The sequence below is a fragment of the Chiroxiphia lanceolata genome, chromosome 28 (assembly GCF_009829145.1).
Source record: "Chiroxiphia lanceolata isolate bChiLan1 chromosome 28, bChiLan1.pri, whole genome shotgun sequence".
Lineage (NCBI taxonomy): Eukaryota > Metazoa > Chordata > Aves > Passeriformes > Pipridae > Chiroxiphia > Chiroxiphia lanceolata.
In genome coordinates this window covers 1,194,477-1,217,272 of record NC_045664.1, presented here as the reverse complement: position 1 = coordinate 1,217,272, position 22,796 = coordinate 1,194,477, and the positions used below count along the sequence as shown (strand labels likewise).

The 22,796-nt window shown below is 50.8% G+C and overlaps 1 protein-coding gene across 1 annotated transcript in view; it reads left to right on the top strand.

Annotated features, from left to right (window-relative positions):
• SLC4A5 (solute carrier family 4 member 5) overlaps positions 1-22,796 on the top strand; it is a 37,754-nt gene that overhangs the window by 14,264 nt on the left and 694 nt on the right. The window contains exons 7-24 of the mRNA XM_032712636.1: positions 1,300-1,457; positions 1,554-1,641; positions 1,819-1,973; positions 2,367-2,510; positions 3,128-3,302; positions 3,767-3,900; positions 6,066-6,337; positions 9,037-9,098; positions 9,706-9,906; positions 10,764-10,877; positions 11,478-11,639; positions 13,904-14,082; positions 14,176-14,248; positions 15,034-15,102; positions 17,343-17,516; positions 19,032-19,193; positions 21,074-21,155; positions 21,866-21,933. Coding sequence (XP_032568527.1) covers positions 1,300-1,457; positions 1,554-1,641; positions 1,819-1,973; positions 2,367-2,510; positions 3,128-3,302; positions 3,767-3,900; positions 6,066-6,337; positions 9,037-9,098; positions 9,706-9,906; positions 10,764-10,877; positions 11,478-11,639; positions 13,904-14,082; positions 14,176-14,248; positions 15,034-15,102; positions 17,343-17,516; positions 19,032-19,193; positions 21,074-21,155; positions 21,866-21,900 — 2,439 coding nt within the window. The 3' untranslated portion in view covers positions 21,901-21,933. The remainder of the gene's footprint in view (positions 1-1,299; positions 1,458-1,553; positions 1,642-1,818; positions 1,974-2,366; positions 2,511-3,127; positions 3,303-3,766; positions 3,901-6,065; positions 6,338-9,036; positions 9,099-9,705; positions 9,907-10,763; positions 10,878-11,477; positions 11,640-13,903; positions 14,083-14,175; positions 14,249-15,033; positions 15,103-17,342; positions 17,517-19,031; positions 19,194-21,073; positions 21,156-21,865; positions 21,934-22,796) is intronic.

The window sequence follows — 22,796 nt, the reverse complement described above, 5'->3', positions numbered from 1 at the left end:
ATCCAGCTGCTCAGGCAGTTTGCAGGCAGATCCCTGCTTGGCAATGCAGGATCAGTAGGATTTTGTGCCATTCTTTTCCCGGAGGTCCTGTCCCCATCCCAGGCTCTTTATCTGGGAACTGCTGATGCATTATATGGGCTTTGTTTTGTTTCTGTCTGTGCATGATTTCAGCATAAAACCAAAGGGAAAATTCCTGGCAATGTGGGTCTTTAGGGGATGATATGGGATAACAACTTGCTTTTCCCCAGGGATGTCCTTGCTGGCCTTACCTGGGGTGATGCAATTTAGCCAAGGCTGGAAATTCATGTGTTGCTGGGAGTCACAGGACAGGGATGCCATGACATCAGGGCAGCAGAAGGTTTCCAGGGCACATTCCAAAATGAATCAATCCAGCTGCCCACCGAGGAACCCCAAAAATCACCTCCAGCGATGGGATTTGGAGGGTTAATCCCAAAATATGCAAAGCATTTGGGTTTAATCGCCCTATTAGACCCACTACAAAGGGACTTTTTAAGTGTTACATGAAGCTTAGTGGTCAGTGTTAACTCCTGCTCTTATTCCAAGCTGCAGTGGAGGAGTTGCTTTATTATTATGATTTTTTTTTCCATTTGGATTTAAAAGATTAGGAAGGGGAGAGCTCCTGCCCAGCTCACATGCCTCCCCTCATGCTACCATATAGATTAGAATAACACCCTGCCTGGGTTGGTATTGAACCCTTTTAGACTCATAATGAAAGAGCTGCAGGGGAGAAGAGACCTGGGGAATAAATCCATGAATGAGGCTTCCTACTTCCATTATTTGTTCCTGCTCCCAGGATGAGGCTGGGGAGGAATGAGCCACAAAAACCTCAGTGCCACAGGGCACTGAGGGGTGTTTCTGTGTTGTGCAGGATTTTGGGGGACCCTGGGTCTGCAGGGCTGAAAACAGACTGCAAAAATGCATTTTGGCTTGCTCCAGGAACCCTGGGGTTTTGGCTCAGATGTTCCACAGGGGGATTTCATGGAGTTTTCCATGCACAGACCCCAGAGCAGCAAAGCCTCTTTTCCAAACTCGTTGTCCTGCGGAGCCCTGAGGGTGTGGTTTGGAGCTTATCTTGGCTTAATGATGTTTCTGAGTAATGAAGAAGTCCAGCTTTATGAATTTTTCCTGGCTTATTCTTGGGTGTGGCTCTGGAATCCCCACCTCTGGGAGTCCTGGGGCTGCCAGAGATGAAAGAGGTTTGAGCTTTTGTAGTAGGGGGGGGTGGAAAAGAGCGGGAAACTCCAAATTCTTGGCAACCCACCTTCGTCTCTCCATCAGCTGAAGAACAAGTTCATCAAGAAGATCCCCAAGGATGCAGAGGCCTCCAATGTTCTGGTGGGAGAAGTGGAGTTCCTGGAGAAGCCCTTTGTGGCTTTCGTGCGGCTCCTCCAGGCGACGATGCTGGGAGGGGTGACAGAGGTGCCTGTGCCCACCAGGTGAGTGGAATTCCTTGGCATCCAAAGCACTGAGTGGCCTCATGACATGGATGATGGTGACCCAAGGTTGCCAACACAGCACCTTCCCCTTCCCAGATTCCTCTTTATCCTCCTCGGTCCCGCGGGAAAAGCCAAATCCTATAACGAGATCGGCAGAGCCATCGCGACTCTCATGGTGGATGATGTGAGTAGATGCCACACTCAACCCTCCTTGGGGACCCCCTTGCTCAGAATCCAGAGAAAAAAGCAATTTTCATCCCATTACCCCCAAAAAAAGAGCTTTGAAATCCCACAGTGATGTGAGACGTGTGGGTGCTGGATACCCCTCCCAGGCTGACACCCCTCCTGTGCCCACCCCCAGCTCTTCAGTGACGTTGCCTACAAAGCCCGGGACAGAGAAGACCTGATTGCTGGCATAGATGAGTTCCTGGATGAAGTCATCGTCCTGCCACCTGGAGAGTGGGACCCCAACATCAGGATTGAGCCACCCAAAAAAGTGCCCTCGGCTGAGAAGAGGTGGGTGGGAGGTGTGGCACTGGACCACCCTGTGTCTCCTGTTGTGGAGATGCTGGAGGGTATCACCTTGGCTTGCCTTCATTCCCAGAAATAACCTCTGCAAATGTTCCAAAAACACTGATTTTCAGCAATTTTTACCCCCAGAGCTGTTTCCACTTCACAAGGACAGCTCCCAGTGGGAGGTGTTCCTGCCCATGGCAGGGGGTGGAACAAGATGATCTTTAAGGTCCCCTCCAACCAAACCATTCTATAATTCTATGAAAATCTTCATTAACCACCAGCGCTGAGCAAATCCAGCTCTTGATCTTCCCAAACTCACCCCAAACCCAAGCTCTGGTGCAGGCAGAGCTACACCATGCCCTTGGGTGCCAATACAGTGTCTCTGTCCCGCAGGAAATCGGTTTTCTCCCTGAACGAGGTGGGGCAGATGAACGGCACGGCCGGAGGGGCCGGGGCTGGGGGAGGAGGAGGAGGCAGCGAGGACGGGGAGATGCCTGAAGTTCATGAAATCGGGGAAGAGCTTGCGTGGACAGGCAGGTGAGCAAGAACCCAGCACCCAAAAACCTCCTGGAGGTGCCAGTACCCACCAGCATCTCCTGCTGGGTCATCCCGTGCTCTCCTGGGGCATGGAGAGGTGAAATCCTTTTGGGCACAAAGGGGTGAAATCCTTTGGGGGCACAAAGGGGTGAAATCCTTTTGGAGAACAGAGGGGTGAAACTCTGAGCACAGAGGGGTGAAATCCTTTGGGGGCACAGGGGAGGTAAATCCTTTTGGGCACAGAGGGGTGAATATATAAATTATATATATTATATATATATATATATATATAATATATAAAATTAAATATATTTATAAAGAAATATAATACATTATAGAATATATATTTATAAATTAATAAAAATATATATTAATATGCACATATATATATTTATATCTCACAACTACCCAGAGAAGCTGTGGCTGCCCCTTCTCCAGGAGTGTCCCAGGCCAGGCTGGACAGGGCTTGGAGCAACCTGGTCTAGTGGGAGGTGTCCCTGCCCATGGCATGGAGCTAAATGGTCTTTAGGTTCCTTCCAATCCCACCCATTCCATGGTTCTATGGCTCAGTTTTGGTGGAAGTCACCTGCAGCTGGTGCTCGGTGGTGTCTCCCCAGGTTTTGTGGTGGCCTCTATTTGGATATCAAGAGGAAGCTGCCCTGGTTCCCGAGCGACTTCTACGAAGGTTTTCATATCCAGTCCATCTCTGCCATCCTGTTCATCTACCTGGGCTGCATCACCAATGCCATCACCTTCGGGGGCCTGCTGGGGGATGCCACGGACAACTACCAGGTCAAATCCAAGGAAAGGGGGTCACTTTGGCTTGGGAACAAAAATCTGGAGTGGGCTGGGGGTTCCGCTCCTTGTGCCTTGCCAAACTTTAATGCCAGGACTGGAAATTCATCCCCAAGTGGGACTGGCAGTCCTGAAACACTTTTGGGATGGGATGGGATGGGATGGGATGGGATGGGATGGGATGGGATGGGATGGGATGGGATGGGATGGGTTTTCCCCTCCTTGTGCCATGCCAAGGGCACAAATGCCAGGGCTGGAAATTCATCCCAAGTGGGACTGGCAGTCCTGAAATACTTTCAGGATGGGAAAATCCACCTCAGTGGGACAACCAGTGGGACAATGGTCCCAACCATCCCACACGGGTCCAAGCCAAGGTCCTTCATTCCCATCTCCATGTGGGGTGTCCGTGGGGATGTAACTGGTGCAGCACCACCATAACCCCAGGTCTTCCCCACCCCCAGGGTGTCATGGAGAGCTTCCTGGGCACGGCCATGGCAGGCTCCATGTTCTGCCTCTTCGCTGGGCAGCCCCTCATCATCCTCAGCAGCACCGGCCCCATCCTCATCTTCGAGAAGCTGCTCTTCGACTTCAGCAAGTAGGTGCTGGGTGATCCCAGGGGCAACTGGGTGTTATTGATCCAGTTATTGAAATTATTGGAGAGAGGCCTCTGCTCAAATTAAGGTGCAAATGAGACCATGTGCCCAAGTCAATAGGACAGATTTTACTGAACAGTAAAAAGTGAGGCAGAGAGATGGATACAATGAAATGGGGAAAAGGAGGGGAAGAAAGAGAGACAGAGAGAGATTAAGTAGTGTCTTAGTTTAACAAGATTGCAACTTAGAAATTAAGAAACTTCAGATGGAAGTGTGGAAAAGGAAAAAGAACAGCCTTTTATTAACAAAAATCTGAATGAACAACAAATGGTGCAATCAAAAACTTTCAGAAGAGAAAAACAAAGTCCCAATTCCCCAGGTAGGGGGGAGAAACCTGCGGCAACCTGGGGCGGGGGGAAGGAGGGGAAACTCTCCTGGCAGTTCAACAGCTGCTCGCAGCCCCCTGTGCCCACAGCCAGCAATGAAAGAGTCCTTTTCCCCCAGGCAGTGCGAAGGCAGAACACCTCACTCTGAGCTGGGTCGGTCTCTCTCTCTCTCAGTCGTTCTCACCTCGAGTGCTGTGTCCAGTTCTGGGCCCTCAGCTCAGGAAGGACATTGAGGGGCTGGAGCAGGTCCAGAGAAGAGCAACGAGGCTGGGGAAGGGACTGGAGCACAAGTGCTGTGAGGAGAGGCTGAGGGAGCTGGGGCTGTTCAGCCTGGAGAAGAGGAGGCTCAGGGGAGACCTCCTCACTCTCTGCAACTCCCTGACAGGAGGGGGGAGCCAGCTGGGGGTTGGTCTCTTTGCCCAGGCAACCATCAGCAAGACAAGAGGGCTCGGGCTTCAGCTGTGCCAGGGGAGGGTTAGGTTGGAGATTAGGAAGAATTTCTTTGCAGAGAGGGTGCTCAGCCCTTGGAATGGGCTGCCCAGGGAAGGGGTGGATTCTCCATCCCTGGAGGTTTTTAAGGTGAGACTGGATGTGGCATCAGTGCCATGGGCTGGGAACCACAGCGGGGTTGGATCAAGGGTTGGACTTGATGGTCTCAGAGGTCCCTTCCAACCCAGCTGATTCTATGACTCTATGATTCTCCACGAGGTGTCCTGTGGGGAAAAAAGATTTCCTCTCAGGAAAAGGAAAGGAGGCCGCCAAAACCGGGTCCCCCTCCCCCGCTCTCTCCGGTCAGCCAACAAAACCCAAAAACCTCTGAATCAAAAATCCCCCAGCCGTGTCCCCCCAGCCACACTTGCAGAAGACACCCCCCCATCCCCGGTCCCGCTGCCCCGCGCGTGGGCTCCACTCGTCCCCCACCACCCCCTCCCTGATTCCCCCATCCCAGAAGAAACAGCTGGGGGAGGGAAGAAATTCCAACATCTCTTTTCAAACCTATGACAAATAGAAAATGTGTCACCACTCTTTGGAACTTGACAGTGTCCCATGGTCCTCTTCTTCTGGTCTTCTCAGTGGCAAAGGTCCCACAAGGCACAAAGCTCAGTGGATTAATTTATGTTCAGGAGATGCCCAGCACCTCCCCTGGAGGGGGGAAGCTTTACAGACTCTTGCAACGGGCTCTGGATTTGTTGCCTCACTTGGGTCTCCTGCAGTCCCCTGGTGGTGGGAGGCCTCAGAAATGAGTCTGGGGGGCGCTTTGGGGGTCTTTTATGGTTTATGACCCTTCTCATCTGCCTTTCACGTGAATGTCCCGTGTGCACGTGGTCTTCCTGGAGCAGGAGAGGGGGTTACCCCTCAGTGACGCTGTTTTGTGTGGAGAGATTTCACCGTCACACACTCAAAACCCTTCTCCTCCACCCACTGAGCCCAGCTAGGGCTGATCCTCATGCTGAGTTCGGCTTTCTTTGCGGACACATTCTTCTTCCCTGAGCCCTGTTTACCTCTCCTTGGACCTGAGATAATTGGAGAACAGTCTCATCTCAAGTCTCACACTCCAAATTCTGGTCAGGAGGCACGTTTGGGAGGGGGGGTTGCTTTGGTGGTCCCAGACAGACAGTTGCTTCCTTGCAGTTTGACAAAAAGTCTTTCCATGATTTTGGCAATGATTAAGGCATTAAACAACATTACAGTCTCTCACACCACCCATGCCAGGATGGGAGATGTCCTCCAGCCCACGGCGTGGTCTCATGGTGTTGCTCTTTCCTTATCCCAATTTTCAGAGGCAACGGCATCGACTACATGGAATTCCGCCTCTGGATTGGGCTGCACTCGGCCCTACAGTGCCTTATCCTGGTGGCCACCGATGCCAGCTTCATTATAAAGTACATCACACGCTTCACAGAGGAGGGCTTCTCCACCCTCATCAGCTTCATCTTCATCTACGATGCCATCAAGAAGATGATCGGGGCCTTCAAGTACTACCCCATCAACTCCGACTTCAAGCCCGACTACGTGACCATGTACAAGTGCGAGTGCATTGCTCCCGACCCAGGTGAGTACACCTCCTCCTCGGGGCTGGCCAGGGAACAGGAACGGGGTGGGAGGGTCCTGTCGTGGATAAATCCCACCGGATCGCTGGCCAAGGACGTAGGAAGAGGCAACAACCTCGTCAGCGTGTGGTGGAGGGACATTGTCCTCACCCTCCTCCTCTGAGGGGGATTCTGAAGGTGGAAGAAGAGCCTTATCCCTCGTGGATGAACATGTCAGTGGCTTCTGGGACACAGCAAATGGTGCCAAGGGGAGAGACTCATCGTCATCCTCCTCTGAGGGTGATTTTGAAGGTGGAAGATGCGCCTTGTCCCCCATGGATCAACATGTTGGTGCTTTCTGGGACACAGTGAATGGTGCTGAGTGGAGACACCTCGTCCTCATCCTCCTCTGAGGGTGACTTTGAAGATGGAAGAAGAGCCTTGTCCCCCATGGATGGACATCTCGGTGCTTTCTGGGACTGAGTGAATGGTGCTGAAGAGTCAGGATCTCAGCCTGGAGCAGCCAGACCTGGATGGATAAGAAGGAAATACGGAAACAAAAAGACATTTTAGATCATTCATTCCAACCTGCCGTTGATGGGAACTTACTCTCCAGAAAACACCTGGAGTAGTTTTGTCCTCTCCGGTGTCTGGGACACCCCAGGATGTCCCAGTTGGGTGTGCCAACCCCCATGGACTGATTTTTCCCCTGTTTTCTGCTCCTTTTCAAAAAGGAGAGTCCATTGGGCTCTGAGCAGATGGTCTTTCAATGGCTCCCTTGGTTTTGCTCTTGGATAGACATCCTGGATGATCCATAATCCGAATTGTGCCACTCAGATGCTCCTGAAGGAAGCACCTGGAAGGGAGTGGAGATTTTGGGCAGTGACCACCTGCTCTCAGAGGAGCTGAATTGATTTAAAAAGTCTAAATAATAACAGAGAAGACTGGTGAGGAATGAAGGTGATGGTGAAGCTCTTCCCAGAAATTAAAGCATCCAAGACTTTCCACCCAACATGCTCCCAATACCATTCCAAGGAGACATTTGACCTCCATGATGGCAATAACGTGTGTTTGGTTTAATTTTGTATTTTTGCTCAATTTCCACTCATCCACCACCTGCCAAGTGACACCATCCCTTGGGATTCGAAAACCTGGAGGAGCACCCGGAGCCAACACAGTTTCTTCCAAATGAACCCCCCAAACCTGACCTGTGGGAAGGGCGAAGGCGAAGGCTCAGCGTAATTTCCAGGAGCTGAAATTCCCGATGGGAGCCGTGACCATCCACCTGTGTGTGCTGGAAGCACCCGCTGCCTCGGCCTAAGGCAGGAGGAAGGCGAAGCCTTCAGCCTCCAGGGAGGTTTCCCCCTTTTCCAAGCCCTCATCCCAAGAAAATCCCGAGCAACCAAGAGGCATTTGCACCCCAAAAACCTCCAACCTCTTTGCAACCCAATCCTCGCCCTCGCTGCCCAAGGCAGTGATTTTCCACATTGGATTTTCCACTCCTCTAGATAATGAGAAATTCTGTTTATTATTCCCCCCTCCATCCTTTTTTTTTTAATCACCCTTTTTTTTTTAATTAGCTCTGATTTTTGATCATTATAACTGATTTGTCCCATATTTGTCTCTGCTGCACACATCAATTTGGGCTGATTTCAATCTCAAGTGAGTATCACCTTCTAAATATTAAAACTATTTTAATATTTGATACTCTTCCCCCGTGAGGGTTTTGTTGTTATTTTTTTCCATGTATTTTACTTTTCTCTCTCTGCTAAAAGGGTTTGTGTAGAGCCCTTGAGGGTCCTCTCTTAAATACCGCCAGCGCTGTGCTGCCCTTTAAGTTGTAAAAAGCACAAATAAGGCCGGTTTCTGGAAAAATAAAAGGATCTGGAGGGAAAGATCATATTAATAATAATGATGTTTTTAGTGCTGGGTTTGCCAGAGCCTGGTTTTGGCAGCCCCCGGGTCTCTGCTTCTAACCCAGCAATCGCTTCTCCTTCATTAATCTCGGCACCGGGGATGGAGCGGCAGGTCCGGGGCAGCCGAAATTCCCGCTTGGCACAGGAAGAGGATGGACCGGAGGGAAGAGGGGAGGGCAGAGCGGCCCCAGACCCCTCTTTGGGGCACCCCGAAACAACGTGGGCGCTCCTGAAGCCGCGGAGCTGCGACCCCCGAAGATCCCGGAGCCGCTTTTAGTCCTGGAAGAGAAGGCGCCGGGGGCTGGAAAAGATGGATTTTTGCAGTGAGAGACATCAAAACACCCCTAAAATATTATTTTAAAACTGCTAAAACAAATTTAAAGAGGCGAATTGGGAACGATTGGGTGCCGCCTCTCCAAAAATAGCAGGCTGCTTTTTCAGTCTTTACCCCCGCAGTTTTAAGCCGCGGGTGTCGGGATGCTCCACACCCCTCTGCCGGCCGCTTCCCTGGGAAGCTCCTGAAAATTTTAGGAGCTGGGAAGCTCCCGAAAATACCCCGGCCCTCGCCAGCCCTGGAGGGAGAAGCCGCCGCGGGAGAAGCCGCGTGGGATTAATCAGGGAGAAGTCGCTGCGGGGTTAGAAATGGGGGGGGTTCTCCCCGAATCGCGCTCGCCCTCGGGATGCCGATCCCTGCGAGGATGTCCTCCACCCCACTTTGCTTCCCGTGCCGGATCCCGGCTGGTTTGAATGCCAAAAAAAAGCTCGATTTTAGCCAAAAACCTCAATAACAAACTCCTTTCCCGCAGCCAACGCGACCTTGTTCGATGCTTCAGCTCCAGTGGCACCGAACACCACTAACGTTTCTCTGGTAAGCGGGTTTGCTCATCCCACCGGGAATTTTGGGACGAGGGAGGGCGGATCTGAGGCACTTTGGCACGCAGGGAGTGAGTCGTGCCAGTTTGGAGCGAGGGAAACTCAGGTTTCTGTTGATTTGGGTTCAGCGGCACCAAATCCTCACTTTTTTTTTTCCCAAATTCATATCAGCTCTGGGGTTTTCCGGTGGTTTTGGGGCTCCCAGTGGCAGCAGCCCTGGGAAATGCCCCTTTCCTTGCATGCTGGGATTACTTAAATTCTTAATTTGGGGGGTTTGACCAGGAAATCTCCCTTTTCTTGCACACTTCAATCACTTAAAGGACTAATTTTGGGGGTTTGGCCACAAATTACCCTTTTCCTTCCATTCTGCAACTGCTAAAAATGCTAATTTTGCCTTTTTTACAATGAAATGCCCCTTCCCTTGCACACTGGGTTTCCTTAAAATACTAATTTTAGGCGTTTGGCCACGAAATCCCCCTTTCCTTGCAAGCTGAAGTTGCTAAAAGCGCTAATTTTGCTCCACGTGGTCAGGAATTCCCCCTATCTCCACACGCTGCAGTTCCATCAGATGTTAATTTTACCTTTTTGGGCTTTCTCCCCAGTCCAATGCTATTAACCTCACAGCTCTGGACTGGACTCAGCTCAGCAAGAAGGAATGTCTCAAATACGGCGGCAGCTTAGTGGGAAAATCCTGCAAGTTTGTGCCCGACTTGGCCCTCATGTCCTTCATCCTCTTCTTCGGGACCTACTCCATGACCTTGACCCTGAAGAAGTTCAAGTTCAGCCGTTATTTCCCCACCAAGGTAAGGAAAGCACGGGGGGTTTTCCGTCCACTTTTCCAAGAAAGAGATAAAATGGAAGCTGTCGGTCTTTTTGTTGGATGTGAGGGACTCTGGGAAAATAAATCCATGTTTTTAGAGGTGTTGGAAGGAATTGGAATCTCCTCAAGCTTTTAGCCAGTGTTATATGGACTTCTGTAAAGCCTTCAAAAGAGTGCCCCAGAATATCCTTCCCGTTGGAGGCAGATTTTAATGGTCTTTCAGATTAAAAGATAAAGGATAAGGAATGGGTTGGATGGTCACATCCAGAGGGAAGTGGTCAACAGCTCAGAGTCCCCATGGATACCAGTGACCAGTGGTGTCCGTGTGGGACCAGAATGATTTCAGAACTTCATTAGTGACACAAATGAAGGGGTCGACACCAGGCTGAGAGTGCAGGTGCACTCCCAAACAATGGGATATTGGGAAGGAATTCTCCCCTGTGAGGGTGATGAGGGGCTGGGATGGAATTCCCAGAGAAGCTGTGGCTGCCCCATCCCTGGAAGTGTCCAAGCCCAGGTTGGACAGGGCTTGGAGCAACCTGGGCTACGGAAGTTGTCCCTGCCCACGGCAGGGGCTGGGACTGGATGATCTTTAATATCCCATCCAATCTAAACCATTCCATGATTCCATGATTCTATAACTTGGCTCTCACATGCTGAATAACCCTTGTGATGAAAGGGGAGAAAAACCTGGAGTTTTGTGGGTTATCCCTGCATGAGTGGAGTTGGAAAACCCCAGGGAAAGACCCCAAAGCAGGAGCAAACTCCTCCATCCCATTCATTTTCCTCTCCATCCCATTAATTACCCTTTCCACCCCCATTTCCCTGTCTTGCCTCCAGGTCAGGGCTTTCATTGCTGATTTTTCCAATGTCTTCTCCATCCTGATTTTCTGTGGAGTGGATGCCTGTTTTGGACTGGACACCCCCAAACTCCACATTCCCAATATCATCAAGGTTTGGCCAAAACGGGGAGACCCCTCACCTCTTCCACACTCTCTTTCCAGCTCCTCACTAATTTTTAGGGAAAAACACATCTCCTGCAGTGTCCTGGCATCTTCTTAAAAGCTGCTTTGTCTTTTCTAAGGAATATTCTAATTCTGTGGCTTTCTTTCCTCCCCTTTCTTGTTGTTTTTCCTCCCTTTTCTCTCTCTCTCCCTCCCGGCAGCTCCGTAAACTCATTAGTGATTTCTCTATCTTTATGTCCATACTAATGTTTGTGGGGCTGGATGTACTGTTTGGACTCAACACCCCAAAGCTCCAAGTGCCTACTGATTTTAAGGTAAAAAAAAAAAGGCAAGGAAACCTCATTTCAGAAGAATTTCTCTTCCCCAATTTCTCTTCCCCCATCCAGGGGTTTGCTGTGGGTGATGTGGGGAGTCCCAAGGGCAGAATTTGGTGTTGATGGGGGTGCTGGGGGCGGTTTGGGTGCAAAGGCGGATTCAGGGATGGATCTGGGATGGGTGGTGGGGTGATGTGGGGCTTCCCAAAATGTCAGTGGTTTGTCCCACTCTGGTTTGTCCCCGTCTGGTCCAACCCCCCTCTGTTCTCTCCCAGCCCACCCGTGTGGACCGAGGGTGGTTCGTGTTCCCCTTTGGGAAGAACCCCTGGTGGGTTTACCTGGCCAGTGCCCTCCCTGCCCTCCTGGTCACCATCCTCATCTTCATGGACCAGCAGATCACGGCCGTCATCGTCAACAGGAAGGAGCACAAGCTGCGGGTGAGCCGGGACCTGGGCCTGGGCACCCCCTGAGCACTCGACTTTGGGGGCTTGGGGGGGCTGCTGCAGGTCAGGGGAGTGAAGATGGGAAAGGACCTTGATTGGAAGCCACGTGAGGACACTGAGGGCACTTGGTGTGTTCAGCTGGAGCAGAGGAGACTGAGGGGAGACTTCACTGCAGTTCCAACTCCATGGGGAGGGGCAGAGGAGGGGCAGGGACTGAGCTCTGCTCTGGGGGGACCAGGGACAGCATCCAGGGAATGGGTGGAGCTGTGCCAGGGCAGGGTCAGGTTGGATCCCAGGAAAAGGTTCTTCCCCCAGAGGGTGGTTGGGCACTGCCCAGGCTCCCCAGGGCAGTGGGCACAGCCCCAAGGCTGCCAGAGCTCCAGGAGGGTTGGGATGATCCTCTTAGGGCTGGGCCTGTGCAGGGCTGAGGGTTGGACTGATGGTCCTTGTGAGTCTCTCCCAGCTCAGCACATTCTGGGATTCTGTGGGGTTTGCCCTGGCTCAGCACATCCTACAGGGCAGGGGATCCCCCTTCCCTTGGCAAACTGCAATTTTGGGGTGACAAACCCTCTGGGGGGCTAAAGGCATGTTATACTGTAGGTAATGGGGTGCAGTGGGTTGATACAGGGGGCAGCAGGGCAGGGGGATACAGAGGGGTGTAGAGTGGTGATGTGGGGTGATGTGGGGTGATGTGGGATGCACCGTGGTGATAAGGGGTGATGCAGGGTGATGTGGAGTGATGTGGGGTGCAGGAGGGTCATGCAGGGTATATGAGAGCATCACAGGGGCTTCAGAGAGGTGTGGGGTGCTTCAGTGGGCTGCAGGGTGCAGCATGGCAGTGCTGGGTGCACTGTGGTCATGTGGGGTGCAGTGTGGGATGCACTTCAGCAGTGATGGGTGCACCAGGGTGCACTGGGGGGGATGCAGGGTGCCCCACGGCAATGTGGGGGTCCTGCAAGGTGATGTGGGGTGTTTTGGGATGATGTGGGGTGACACAAGGGGCACTGTGGCAATTTGGGGTGTGCCATGGTGGTACTGGGTGCACCAAGGCAATGTGGGGTGCATGAGGGTGCTACGAGGTGCTCTGCAGCTGTCTCAGGATGCATGAGGGTGATGTGGGGTGCCCCATGGCAGTGCTGGGTGTCCTTTGACGACATGGGGTGCACCAGTGTGATGTGGGGTGTGCCAGGAGGTGCACTGTGGCAATGTGGTGGGCATCAGGGTGCTGCAGGGTGCTCTGCAGCAGTACCAGTGTGCTTTAGGGGGATGTAGGGTGGTGCTGGGTGCACTGTGGTGGGGGGGTGCATCAGTGGGATGTGGGGTGCACCACAGCAATGATGGGTGGTACAGGGAGATGCAGGGTGCTTCAGGAGCGTGTGGGGTGCTGCAGGATGATGTGGGGTGGTGCAGGGTGCACCATGGCACTGCGGGGTGCAGGAGGGTGATATGGGGTGTGTGAGAGCAATGCAGGGGGCTTCAGGGGGATGCAGGATGTCCATGGCAATGTGGGTGCATCAGGGTGATGTGGGGTGCAGGAAGATGCTGCAGGGTGTTCTGCAGCTGTCTCAGGATGCTTCAGGGTGATGTGGGGTGAGGTCAGGTGCCCCATGGCAGTGTGTGGTGCATGAGGATGATGTGGGGTGCACCACAACAATGGTGGGTGTGCCAGGGTGGTGCAGAGCAATGTGGGGTGCACCAGAGTGATGTGAGGTGATGTAGGGTGATGCAGAATGTACCATGTCGATGTGGAGTGCTCCAGGGTGATGTGGGGTTCACCATGGCCATTCTGGGTGCACTATAACAATGTGGGGTGCCCCAGGGTGATATAGGGTGATGTGGGGTGATTCAGGATGCCCCACGTCAATGTGGGGTGCTTCAGGGTGATGTGGGGTGATGTGGTGTGATGCCAGGTGCCCCACGTTGATGTGGGGTGCTCCAGGGTGATGCGGGTTGATGCCAGGTGCCCCCTGGCCATGTGGGGTGCCTCAGGGTGATATGGGGTTATGTGGGGTGATTCAGGATGCACCATGTCAATGTGGGGTGCCCCAGGGTGATGTGGGGTGATGTGGGGTGATGCCAGGTGCCCCCAGCAGCATGTGGTGCGTGAGGGTGCTGTAGGTGCCTCAAGGCCACTCAGGGTGCCCCGTGGCACTGCACAACCCTTTAGGGGGAGTGCACGTGGGGGGACACCCCACCTTGGCGGGCTCTGGGGCGACCACAGGAAGATCCCCCGACCCCCTGGGTGTGCTGTGTTGCAGAAAGCAGCGGGTTACCACCTGGACCTGTTCTGGGTGGGCATCCTGATGGCCGTGTGCTCCTTCATGGGGCTGCCCTGGTACGTGGCCGCCACCGTGATCTCCATCGCCCACATCGACAGCCTGAAGATGGAGACGGAGACCAGCGCGCCCGGGGAGCAGCCGCAGTTCCTGGGGGTCAGGTGAGGAAGGCTCGGCCCTCCCCTTCCTCGGGCGGGGGATGGGGGGGGGAACCCAACCACAGCCGGCTCATCCCGCTCCTCCCACCGTTCCAGGGAGCAGAGGGTGACCGGGATCATCGTCTTCGTGCTCACGGGGATTTCGGTCTTCCTGGCCCCCATCCTGAAGGTAAAACATTCCTGTTCCCACGTCTCTGTTCCCTCCCTGCAAGAAAAAAAGGACTCTGCCCCCTCCCATGGCCCCCATCCTGGAGGTAAAACATTCCTGTTCCCACATCCCAGCTCCCTCCCCATGGCTCCCATCTGGAAGGTAAAACATTCCCATTTCCATCTCCCTCCCTAAAGAAAAAACTGGATTCTTCCCCCTCCCCATGGACCCCATCCTGGAGGTAGAACACTCCCATTCTCACATCCCTGCAAATGTCCAGGAAAAGCTGAATTCTGCCCCCTACCATGGCCCCACCCTGGAGATAAAACATTCCCATTCCCACATCCCTGGAAATGTCCAGGAAAAGCTGGATTCTGCCCCTTCCCCATGGCCCCCATCTCAAAGGTAAAACATTCTCATTCCCACATCCCCACTCCCTCCCTGCAAATGTCCAGAAAAAGCTGGATTTTTCTCCCTTCCCATGGCCTCTATCCTAAAGGTAGAACATTCCCATTCCCACATCCCTGCAAATGTCCAGAAAAAGCTGGATTTTTCCCCCTCCCCATGGCCCCAGTCCTGGAGTCAAAACATTCCCACTCCCACATCCCAGTTCCCTCCCTGCAAAAAGGTGGATTTTGCCCAAAGGTAGAACATTCCCATTGCCACATCCCAGCTCCCTCCCTTCAGATATCCAAGGAAAAGCTGGATTTTCCCCCCTCCTCATGACCCCCTGAGTTGGTCCTTGTCCCTAGGAATGAGCTACTGCTTTCCCGGGGCTGAGTTCCATGTTTTTTTCGTGTTCCCAGTACATTCCCATGCCAGTGCTCTACGGTGTCTTCCTGTACATGGGGGTGGCATCACTGAACGGCATCCAGGTGAGATCTCCTCCTCCCCTCCTCCTCCTCCTCCTCCTCCTCCTCCTCCTCCTCCTCCTCCTCTTCCTTCTCCTTCTCTTCCTCCTCAACAACCATGAACTGGGTGGAAAAGGAGGATTTCGACTCCAAAATTTCTGGGCATCCAACATTTTGATTCCGAAATTTCCACACCTCCAATATTTTGGCTCTGCAATATCCATACACCCAATATTTGACTCCAAACTTTCTGTGTGTCCAATATTTGATTCCAAAATTTCCATGCTTCCAGCATTTTGCTTCACAATATCCATGCATCCAATATTTTGACTCCTAACTTTCCATATGTCCAATACTTTGACTCCAAAATTTCTGCGCATCCAAAATTTGCCTCCAAAATTTCCTTGCATCCAATATTTTTACCCCAAATTTCTGTTCATCCAACATTTTGATTCCAAAATGTCCGTACATCCAACATTCTGACTCCAAAATTTCCATGCATGCAAAATTTTGAGTCCAAAATTTCCTTGCATCCGATATTTTTACACCAACATTTCTGTGCTTCAAAAATTTGCCTCCAAAATTTCCATACATCCAGAATTTTGGCTTCAAAATTTCTGGGTATTCAACATTTCGATTCCAAAATTTCCGTACCTCCAATATTTTGGCTCCACAATATCCATACACCCAATATTTGACTCCAAGCTTTCTGTGTGTCCAATATTTTGATTCCAAAATCCTGCGCATCCAAAATTTGCCTCCAAAATTTCCTTACGTCCAATATTTTGCCTCCAAAATTTCTTTGCATCCGATATTTTCACACCAAAATTTCTGTGCATCTAAATTTTTGACTCTACAATATCCACATATCCAATATTTTACCTCCAAAATTTCCTTGCATCCGATATTTTTACATCAAAATTTCTGTGCTTCAAAAATTTGCCTCCAGAATTTCCATGCATCCAGAATGTTGGCTTCAAAATTTCTGGGCATTCAACATTTTGATTCCAAAATTTCCACACCTCCAATATTTTGGCTCCACAATATCCATACACCCAGTATTTGACTCCAAACTTTCTGTGTGTCCAATATTTTGATTCCAAAATCCTGCGCATCCAAAATTTGTCTCCAAAATTTCTTTGCATCCAATATTTTTACACCAAAATTTCCGTGCATCCAGAATTTTGCCTCCAAAATTTCTGTGTGTCCAAATTTTTGACTCTACAATATCCACGTATCCAATATTTTACCTCCAAAATTTCCTTGCATCCGATATTTTTACACCAAAATTTCTGTGCTTCAAAAATTTGCCTCCAAAATTTCCACACATCCACCATTTTGCCTCCAAAATTTCTGTGCATCCAGAATTTTGACTCCAAAATTTCTGGGCATCCAACATTTTGATTCCAAAATTTCCACGCCTCCAATATTTTGGTTCCACAATATCCATGCACCCAATATTTGACTCCAAACTTTCTGTGTGTCCAATATTTTGATTCCAAAATCCTGCGCACCCAAAATTTGCCTCCAAAATTTCCTTACATCCAATATTTTGCCTCCAAAATTTCTTTGCATCCGATATTTTTACACCAAAATTTCTGTGCATCCAGAATTTTGCCTCCAAAATTTCTGTGCATCTAAATTTTTGACTCTACAATATCCACATATCCAATATTTTACCTCCAAAATTTCCTTGCATCCGATATTTTTACACCAAAATTTCTGTGCTTCAAAAATTTGCCTCCAGAATTTCCATGCATCCAGAATGTTGGCTTCAAAATTTCTGGGCATTCAACATTTTGATTCCAAAATTTCCGTACCTCCAATATTTTGGCTCCACAATATCCATACACCCAATATTTGACTCCAAGCTTTCTGTGTGTCCAATATTTTGATTCCAAAATCCTGCGCATCCAAAATTTGTCTCCAAAATTTCCTTGCTCCCAAAATTTCGCCTCCAAAATTTCTGCGCGTTCGAATTTTTGACTCTACAATATCCACATATCCAATATTTCACCTCCAAAATTTCCTTGCATCAAGTATTCTGACTCCAAAATATCTGGGCATCCAACATTTCAACCCCAAAATTTCCACACATCCCACATTTTGACCCCAAAATTTCCATGCACCCAATACTTTGCAACAGCAAAACCCTCTGAGAAACACCCAAAAAAAAAAAAAAAAAAAATCCCCAATCTGGGGCCTCAAATAGGGTTTTCCCGGGATGGGGGTGAGGATTAACAGGGATCTTCCTGCCCTGGCAGTTCTGGGATCGGTGCAAGCTCTTCCTCATGCCGGCCAAGCACCAGCCCGACTACGTGTTCCTGCGGCACGTCCCCCTGCGGCGCATCCACCTCTTCACCCTGGTGCAGATCATCTGCCTGGCCGTGCTCTGGATCCTTAAATCCACCGTGGCCGCCATCATCTTCCCCGTCATGGTAACTCCAGCCTGGTTTGGACTGAGATTTTTGGGATTTAAGGGGATTTTGGTGACCCCCCGGGTCTCGGGGTGAGAGGTGCTCCCGCAGATCTTCCATCACAAATGTGCAGGTGACCCCAGGCTGGGGGTGTGGAGCCCTGGGTCCAAGCCAGGAGCTGCCCAGGAGTTCTACTTATATTTAAGACTCCAAGAGTTCCCACACAACTCTTGCAGAGCCTTTGGTTCTTTACACCTTGAAGTCCCACAAAGAGAATGTGCTACAGGCGTTTCCCAGGAGACTTCTTTTAATTTAGGGAGGAAAGAGGTATTTTGGGAAAAGGTTCATAGGGGTAACACATGACCAAGGAGAAGGTCCCACCAAAGCACCCAGCACATGACAACCACAACGGAAGTAAAATACAACCCATCATTGTCACCCACGGGAGGTTAAGGGAAGAGTAAAGAAAGAAAGGAAGGGAAGAGACTGAGAGAAGAAGGAAGGAGTAAAGAAAGAGGTTAGAATGAGAAAATTGTACAGCCACCACTGAGAGGTCACAGGATGATGGGAGGTCCCAGGAGAGAAGGGCAAAATGGAGCCCCTGTGCTCCTGTGTTTATGGTCTGGCCAGTGTGGCCACCCCTCCCATGGGGGGGCATCTCACAGAGGGGAATGTTGATCTGCTGGAAGGCAGGAGGGCTCTGCAGAGGGACCTGGACAGGTTGGATCCATGGGCTGATTCCAAGGGGATGAGGTTCAACCAGGCCAAGGGCCGGGTCCTGCCCTTTGGCCACAACAACCCCCGGCAGCCCCACGGGCTGGGCCAGAGTGGGGGGACAGAAAGGGCCCTGGGGGGACTGACTGACAGCAGCTGAACAGGAGCCAGGGGGGCCCAGGGGGGCAAGAGGCCAATGGAGCCTGGCCTGGCTCAGGAATAGTGTGGCAGCAGGAGCAGGGCAGGGATTGTGCCCCTGCCCTGGGCACTGGGGAGGCCACCCCTGGAGTGCTGGGCCCAGCTCTGGGCCCTCAGTTTGGGAAGGATGGTGAGGGGCTGGAGCAGGTGCAGAGAAGGGCAACGAGGCTGGGGAAGGGTGTGGAGCACAAGTGCTGGGAGGAGCAGCTGAGGGAGCTGGGGGGGCTCAGCCTGGAGAGGAGGAGGCTCAGGGGAGACCTTCTCACTCTCTGCAGCTCCCTGCCAGGAGGGGGGAGCCGGGGGGGGTCGGGCTCTGCTGCCAGGAACCAGCAGTAGGACAAGAGGGCACAGCCTGGAGCTGCCCCAGGGCAGGTTTGGGTTGGCCATGGGGGAGAAGTTCTTCCCAGAGAGAGGGATCAGCCCTTGGAATGGGCTGCCCAGGGAGGGGGGGGAGTCCCCGTCCCTGGAGGGGTTTAAGCAGAGCCTGGATGTGGCATCAGTGCCATGGTGGGGGGGACAAGGTGGGGTTGGGTCAAGGGTTGGACTCGATGATCTCAGAGGTCTTTTCCAACCTGGTTGACTCTGTGATTCTGGGATTCCACTCTCGTTTCTCTGCCCTCACAGATTTTAGCCCTGATCCTGGTCAGGAGGCTGCTGGATTTTGTTTTCTCCCAACACGACCTGGCCTGGATCGACAACATCATCCCCGAGAAGGAGAAGAAGAAAGAGGATGACAAGAAGAAGAAGAAAAAAGGCAATAAAGGAGACAGCAGCAGTGACGAGGAGGTGGGTGAGGGGCTCCTGTGGACAGTGGGGACATTCCAGACCAGTGGGAGGGGAAGGTCCCACTGAAACTTCCAGGTTGGTGGGTTTGGGATGAAGATCTGTGACTGCTGAAGTGTTTCACTGCAGAGATCCAACAGGCTGACTGGGGGGGTTTCAGTGACATTTAGGGGCTGGCAGGAGGCTCCAGGGAATGCTCAGACTGCCCTGAAAGCTGGAAAATCATGGCAAAAAAAGAGAGAAGAGCTCAAATCCCACAGCTGAGGGTACAGAACCCATTGTGTGGTGGCAAAGCATCCTTAACCTGTTCAACCCGTCGGAGGGGAGTGGAAAGCTGAGACAAAGTTCATTAGAGAAGCCTCTTGAGGTGCAGAAAGGACCCCCAACACCCCCCATAGACCCCCAAACCTCCCAGGACTCCCTTGCATTCCAAACTCCTTCTCCCAGAGGAGCCTGGGGGTGGCTGGATCCAATCTTAGCCTTGGATTATGTCAACTGCTTAAATTTAAGGAATTATAGAAGTGTGATTGAACCACTTCTGTCCCACGGATTTTAGTGAAGACAAATCAGACATATTTATATAAAATTAATTCTTTATTCTGATGAATGAACAGATGAAAGACCTTAATCAGAATTAGGTACTATACAGTGTGAAAGCTAAAAACTACTGGTAGGGTGTAATATAGCATAAAGTAGTACAGTGCAAAGCAATTATATCACAACAATTTTGTCAAAGCTGGCAAAAAGAAACAATCATTAAGTAGAGATTGATGGAACTCATAGATCATGGACAGATCTCTCACAGAACCCCTGGAGAGTGACCATGAAGAGGTCATGGGAGAAGCTCCACACACTCCAGGAATGTCTGTGGAAGAATCTGCCCTGTGAAGGTTGGACTGGGCTTTTAGAGTTATAAAATAATTGACTGCAGGTCAGTCAGCAGCTCATCTGCCAAGTCCTGCTCCAAAAAGCAGGAGATGTGTTTGAAGTTTTGCTGGTTTTAGCCCAGTTCAACACTAAAAGCAGCCTCTTGGCACCAGGGATAGCTCAGTGAACCAGTTTGGATTGTTTGGATTCTGTGCCTGGATTCCAGGCCAAATATATCACCCTAAAATTGGCTCTTAAAAAAAAAAAAAACCAGACTCAATTTGTGAGCTTCAGGAAGCAGCAATTCCTTTTATGATGATGATGTCAGATGCACAAGAATCTATTTTCTTCCAAAGCCTGCATGCAGAGGTCCAAAAGCCTCTTGCTTTTATTTAGTTGCCTAATTAATTAATCAAGTTAATAATTCAAACCTGATACTGTTAGACTCACCTCCAAAACCACCCCTCCCACAGTAGCACCCTCGACACACCTCCCAAATTTCAGTTGGAGGTCCAAAAGACCCCTCCTTCCTCCTCATCCTCCTCTTCATCGTCATCTTTTGTCCTTCTTGGAACAGTTTCAAGGCTTCTGGGTCCTCTGAATAGTTTGGACCTGGTTATATCAAGCAGTGGGCCTGTTATGTCTTATTCTAAGAACATTTTCTACAGGAAAAAAAAATGTTCTTTACCTCACTAAAAGTCTTTTACCTGTTGGAATCCTTGACAAGAAATATTAAACAGCATTTCGGGAATCTCATACCAAAGGTGCTTAGAAAGTTTCTGTTCCAAAAGTGCTAAAAAGCTACACTGAAATCAACATAATATGTATTTTAAGGCATCACCTTCTCAGGGCAGAGCCTCCTGCTGCAGACCCTGCCAGGGGATTTGGGATGATGAAAGCAAATCCTTCTCCTCCTGCACCCACCTCTCCAGGTTTTGGGTGCCTGTGGGTGCTCCAGGTGGTCTCAGAGCCCACCCAAGCACTGCTTTCACCGAATTTCCCCATTTTTTCCCCAGTTCCCACCTCCCTCATTCATTAAGATCCCCATGGAGCCCCTCCCAGCACAGCCCCGAAACGGGGGCCCCCATTGCCTCAGCCGTAAGTAACGGGCTCAGGAGCCTCTCCCGCCTTCCCTGCTGCTTCCTAACCCCCTCCACAGCACCCACTCGGCTTCCCATGGCACTAATCCTGCTGGAAGATGCACCCTGGATCCCTCCTGCTCCTGCTCCCCAGGAGCAGGGCTAAAATCAAGGAGGGGAGAGCGGGATCTTCAAGAGCATCTCTGACCCCAAGACCAGGGGACCACTAAGATTTCCCTAAATCTCAACAAAAGCCAGGACTCTCCTGGGTTTCATCCCCCACAATGGGGATTCTAAAAACATATATATATACATTTGGGAATGTTTGCAGCCCCCCAAAGCAGGGGGTGCAGAGCTTGTGTTGGAATTCCCCAGATTTGTTCCATTTGGCTCAACCTTCCCAACGGGAGTGACCAAAACCGCGCAGGATAAATTTGGGGTGGGTTTGTTCCAGGTTGCATCACGACTCCAGCAAGTTTGGACTGGCTAATTCACTAACTGGGCCCTCACATGGCTCTTGGCAGGGCTTGCAGGGCCTTGTCTTCCTCTAATCAGCCCCAAAAATCAGCATTTCCCAGGAGCTTTTCTCCTGCTCCCACCGCCCAGAAGATGCAGGACCTGGTGGCAGGTTGGAGTTGGGGGTGAGGGGGGGTTTTGGTTTGGTTTTTTTTGGGGGGTGGGGGAGATTCTGCCTCACCTGGGGAATGTTTCACCTCCGTGTCCCCCCAGGAAAGAGGGCCTCCACCTGGAGCTTTGCGTTCTGATTCCTCCCCGAATGGTTCAGACATGGATCGCAGGTAAACAGCCCCAAAAGGGGTCCCCCACCCTCTCCCCCATCCCCGGGGGGGACATTTTTGGGATAACCCACCACTGCTCCTGGCTGGGCATCACCTTCTCCAGCCAGCTGGCACCACCCTTGAGCACTTCCCAAACATCCAGGTTTATTTCCACACCATCCCTCTGGATTTGGGGTGGTTTCGTTGCCAAACAGGTTGTGGGGAGAGGGTTTGGAGCCATAAAAACACTGCTGAGCAACAATCACAGGGATTTTTAGGATAGGGGTGTCTCCAAATCCTGAAATTTGGGGTTATTCTGTGCAGATAAAAGGCAAAACATCAGTTTTAATTAATTTATTGGCAGTGGCACCATGCGGAGTGTTTTCCTGAGGGTCCCAGGGTAGTTTTGGGATGCATTTTGCCTCCAAAATTTCAAGGGATCCAACATTTTGGCTCCAAAATTTCTGTGAATCCACTATTTTTTCTCCAGAATTTCTGTGCATCCAATAATTTCACACACGGTATCCACACATCCAACAATTTGACTCCAAAATTTCCATGCATTCAATACTTTGAATCCAAAATTTCTGTGAATCCAACATTTTGACTCTAAAGTATCTGTGTATCCAATATTTTGCCTCCAAAGTTTCAATATTATGGCTCCAAATTTCCATGCATCCAGCATTTTGACTTCCACAATATCTGTGCATCCAACATTTTGACCCCAAACCAACATTTTGACTGCAAAATTTCCGTGTATCCAATACTTTGACTCCAAAATTTTCGTGCATCAAACATTTTGACTCCAAAATTCCTGTTCATCCAACATTTTGACTCCACAGTATCCATGCATCCAGTACTTTGACTCCAAAATATCTGAGCAT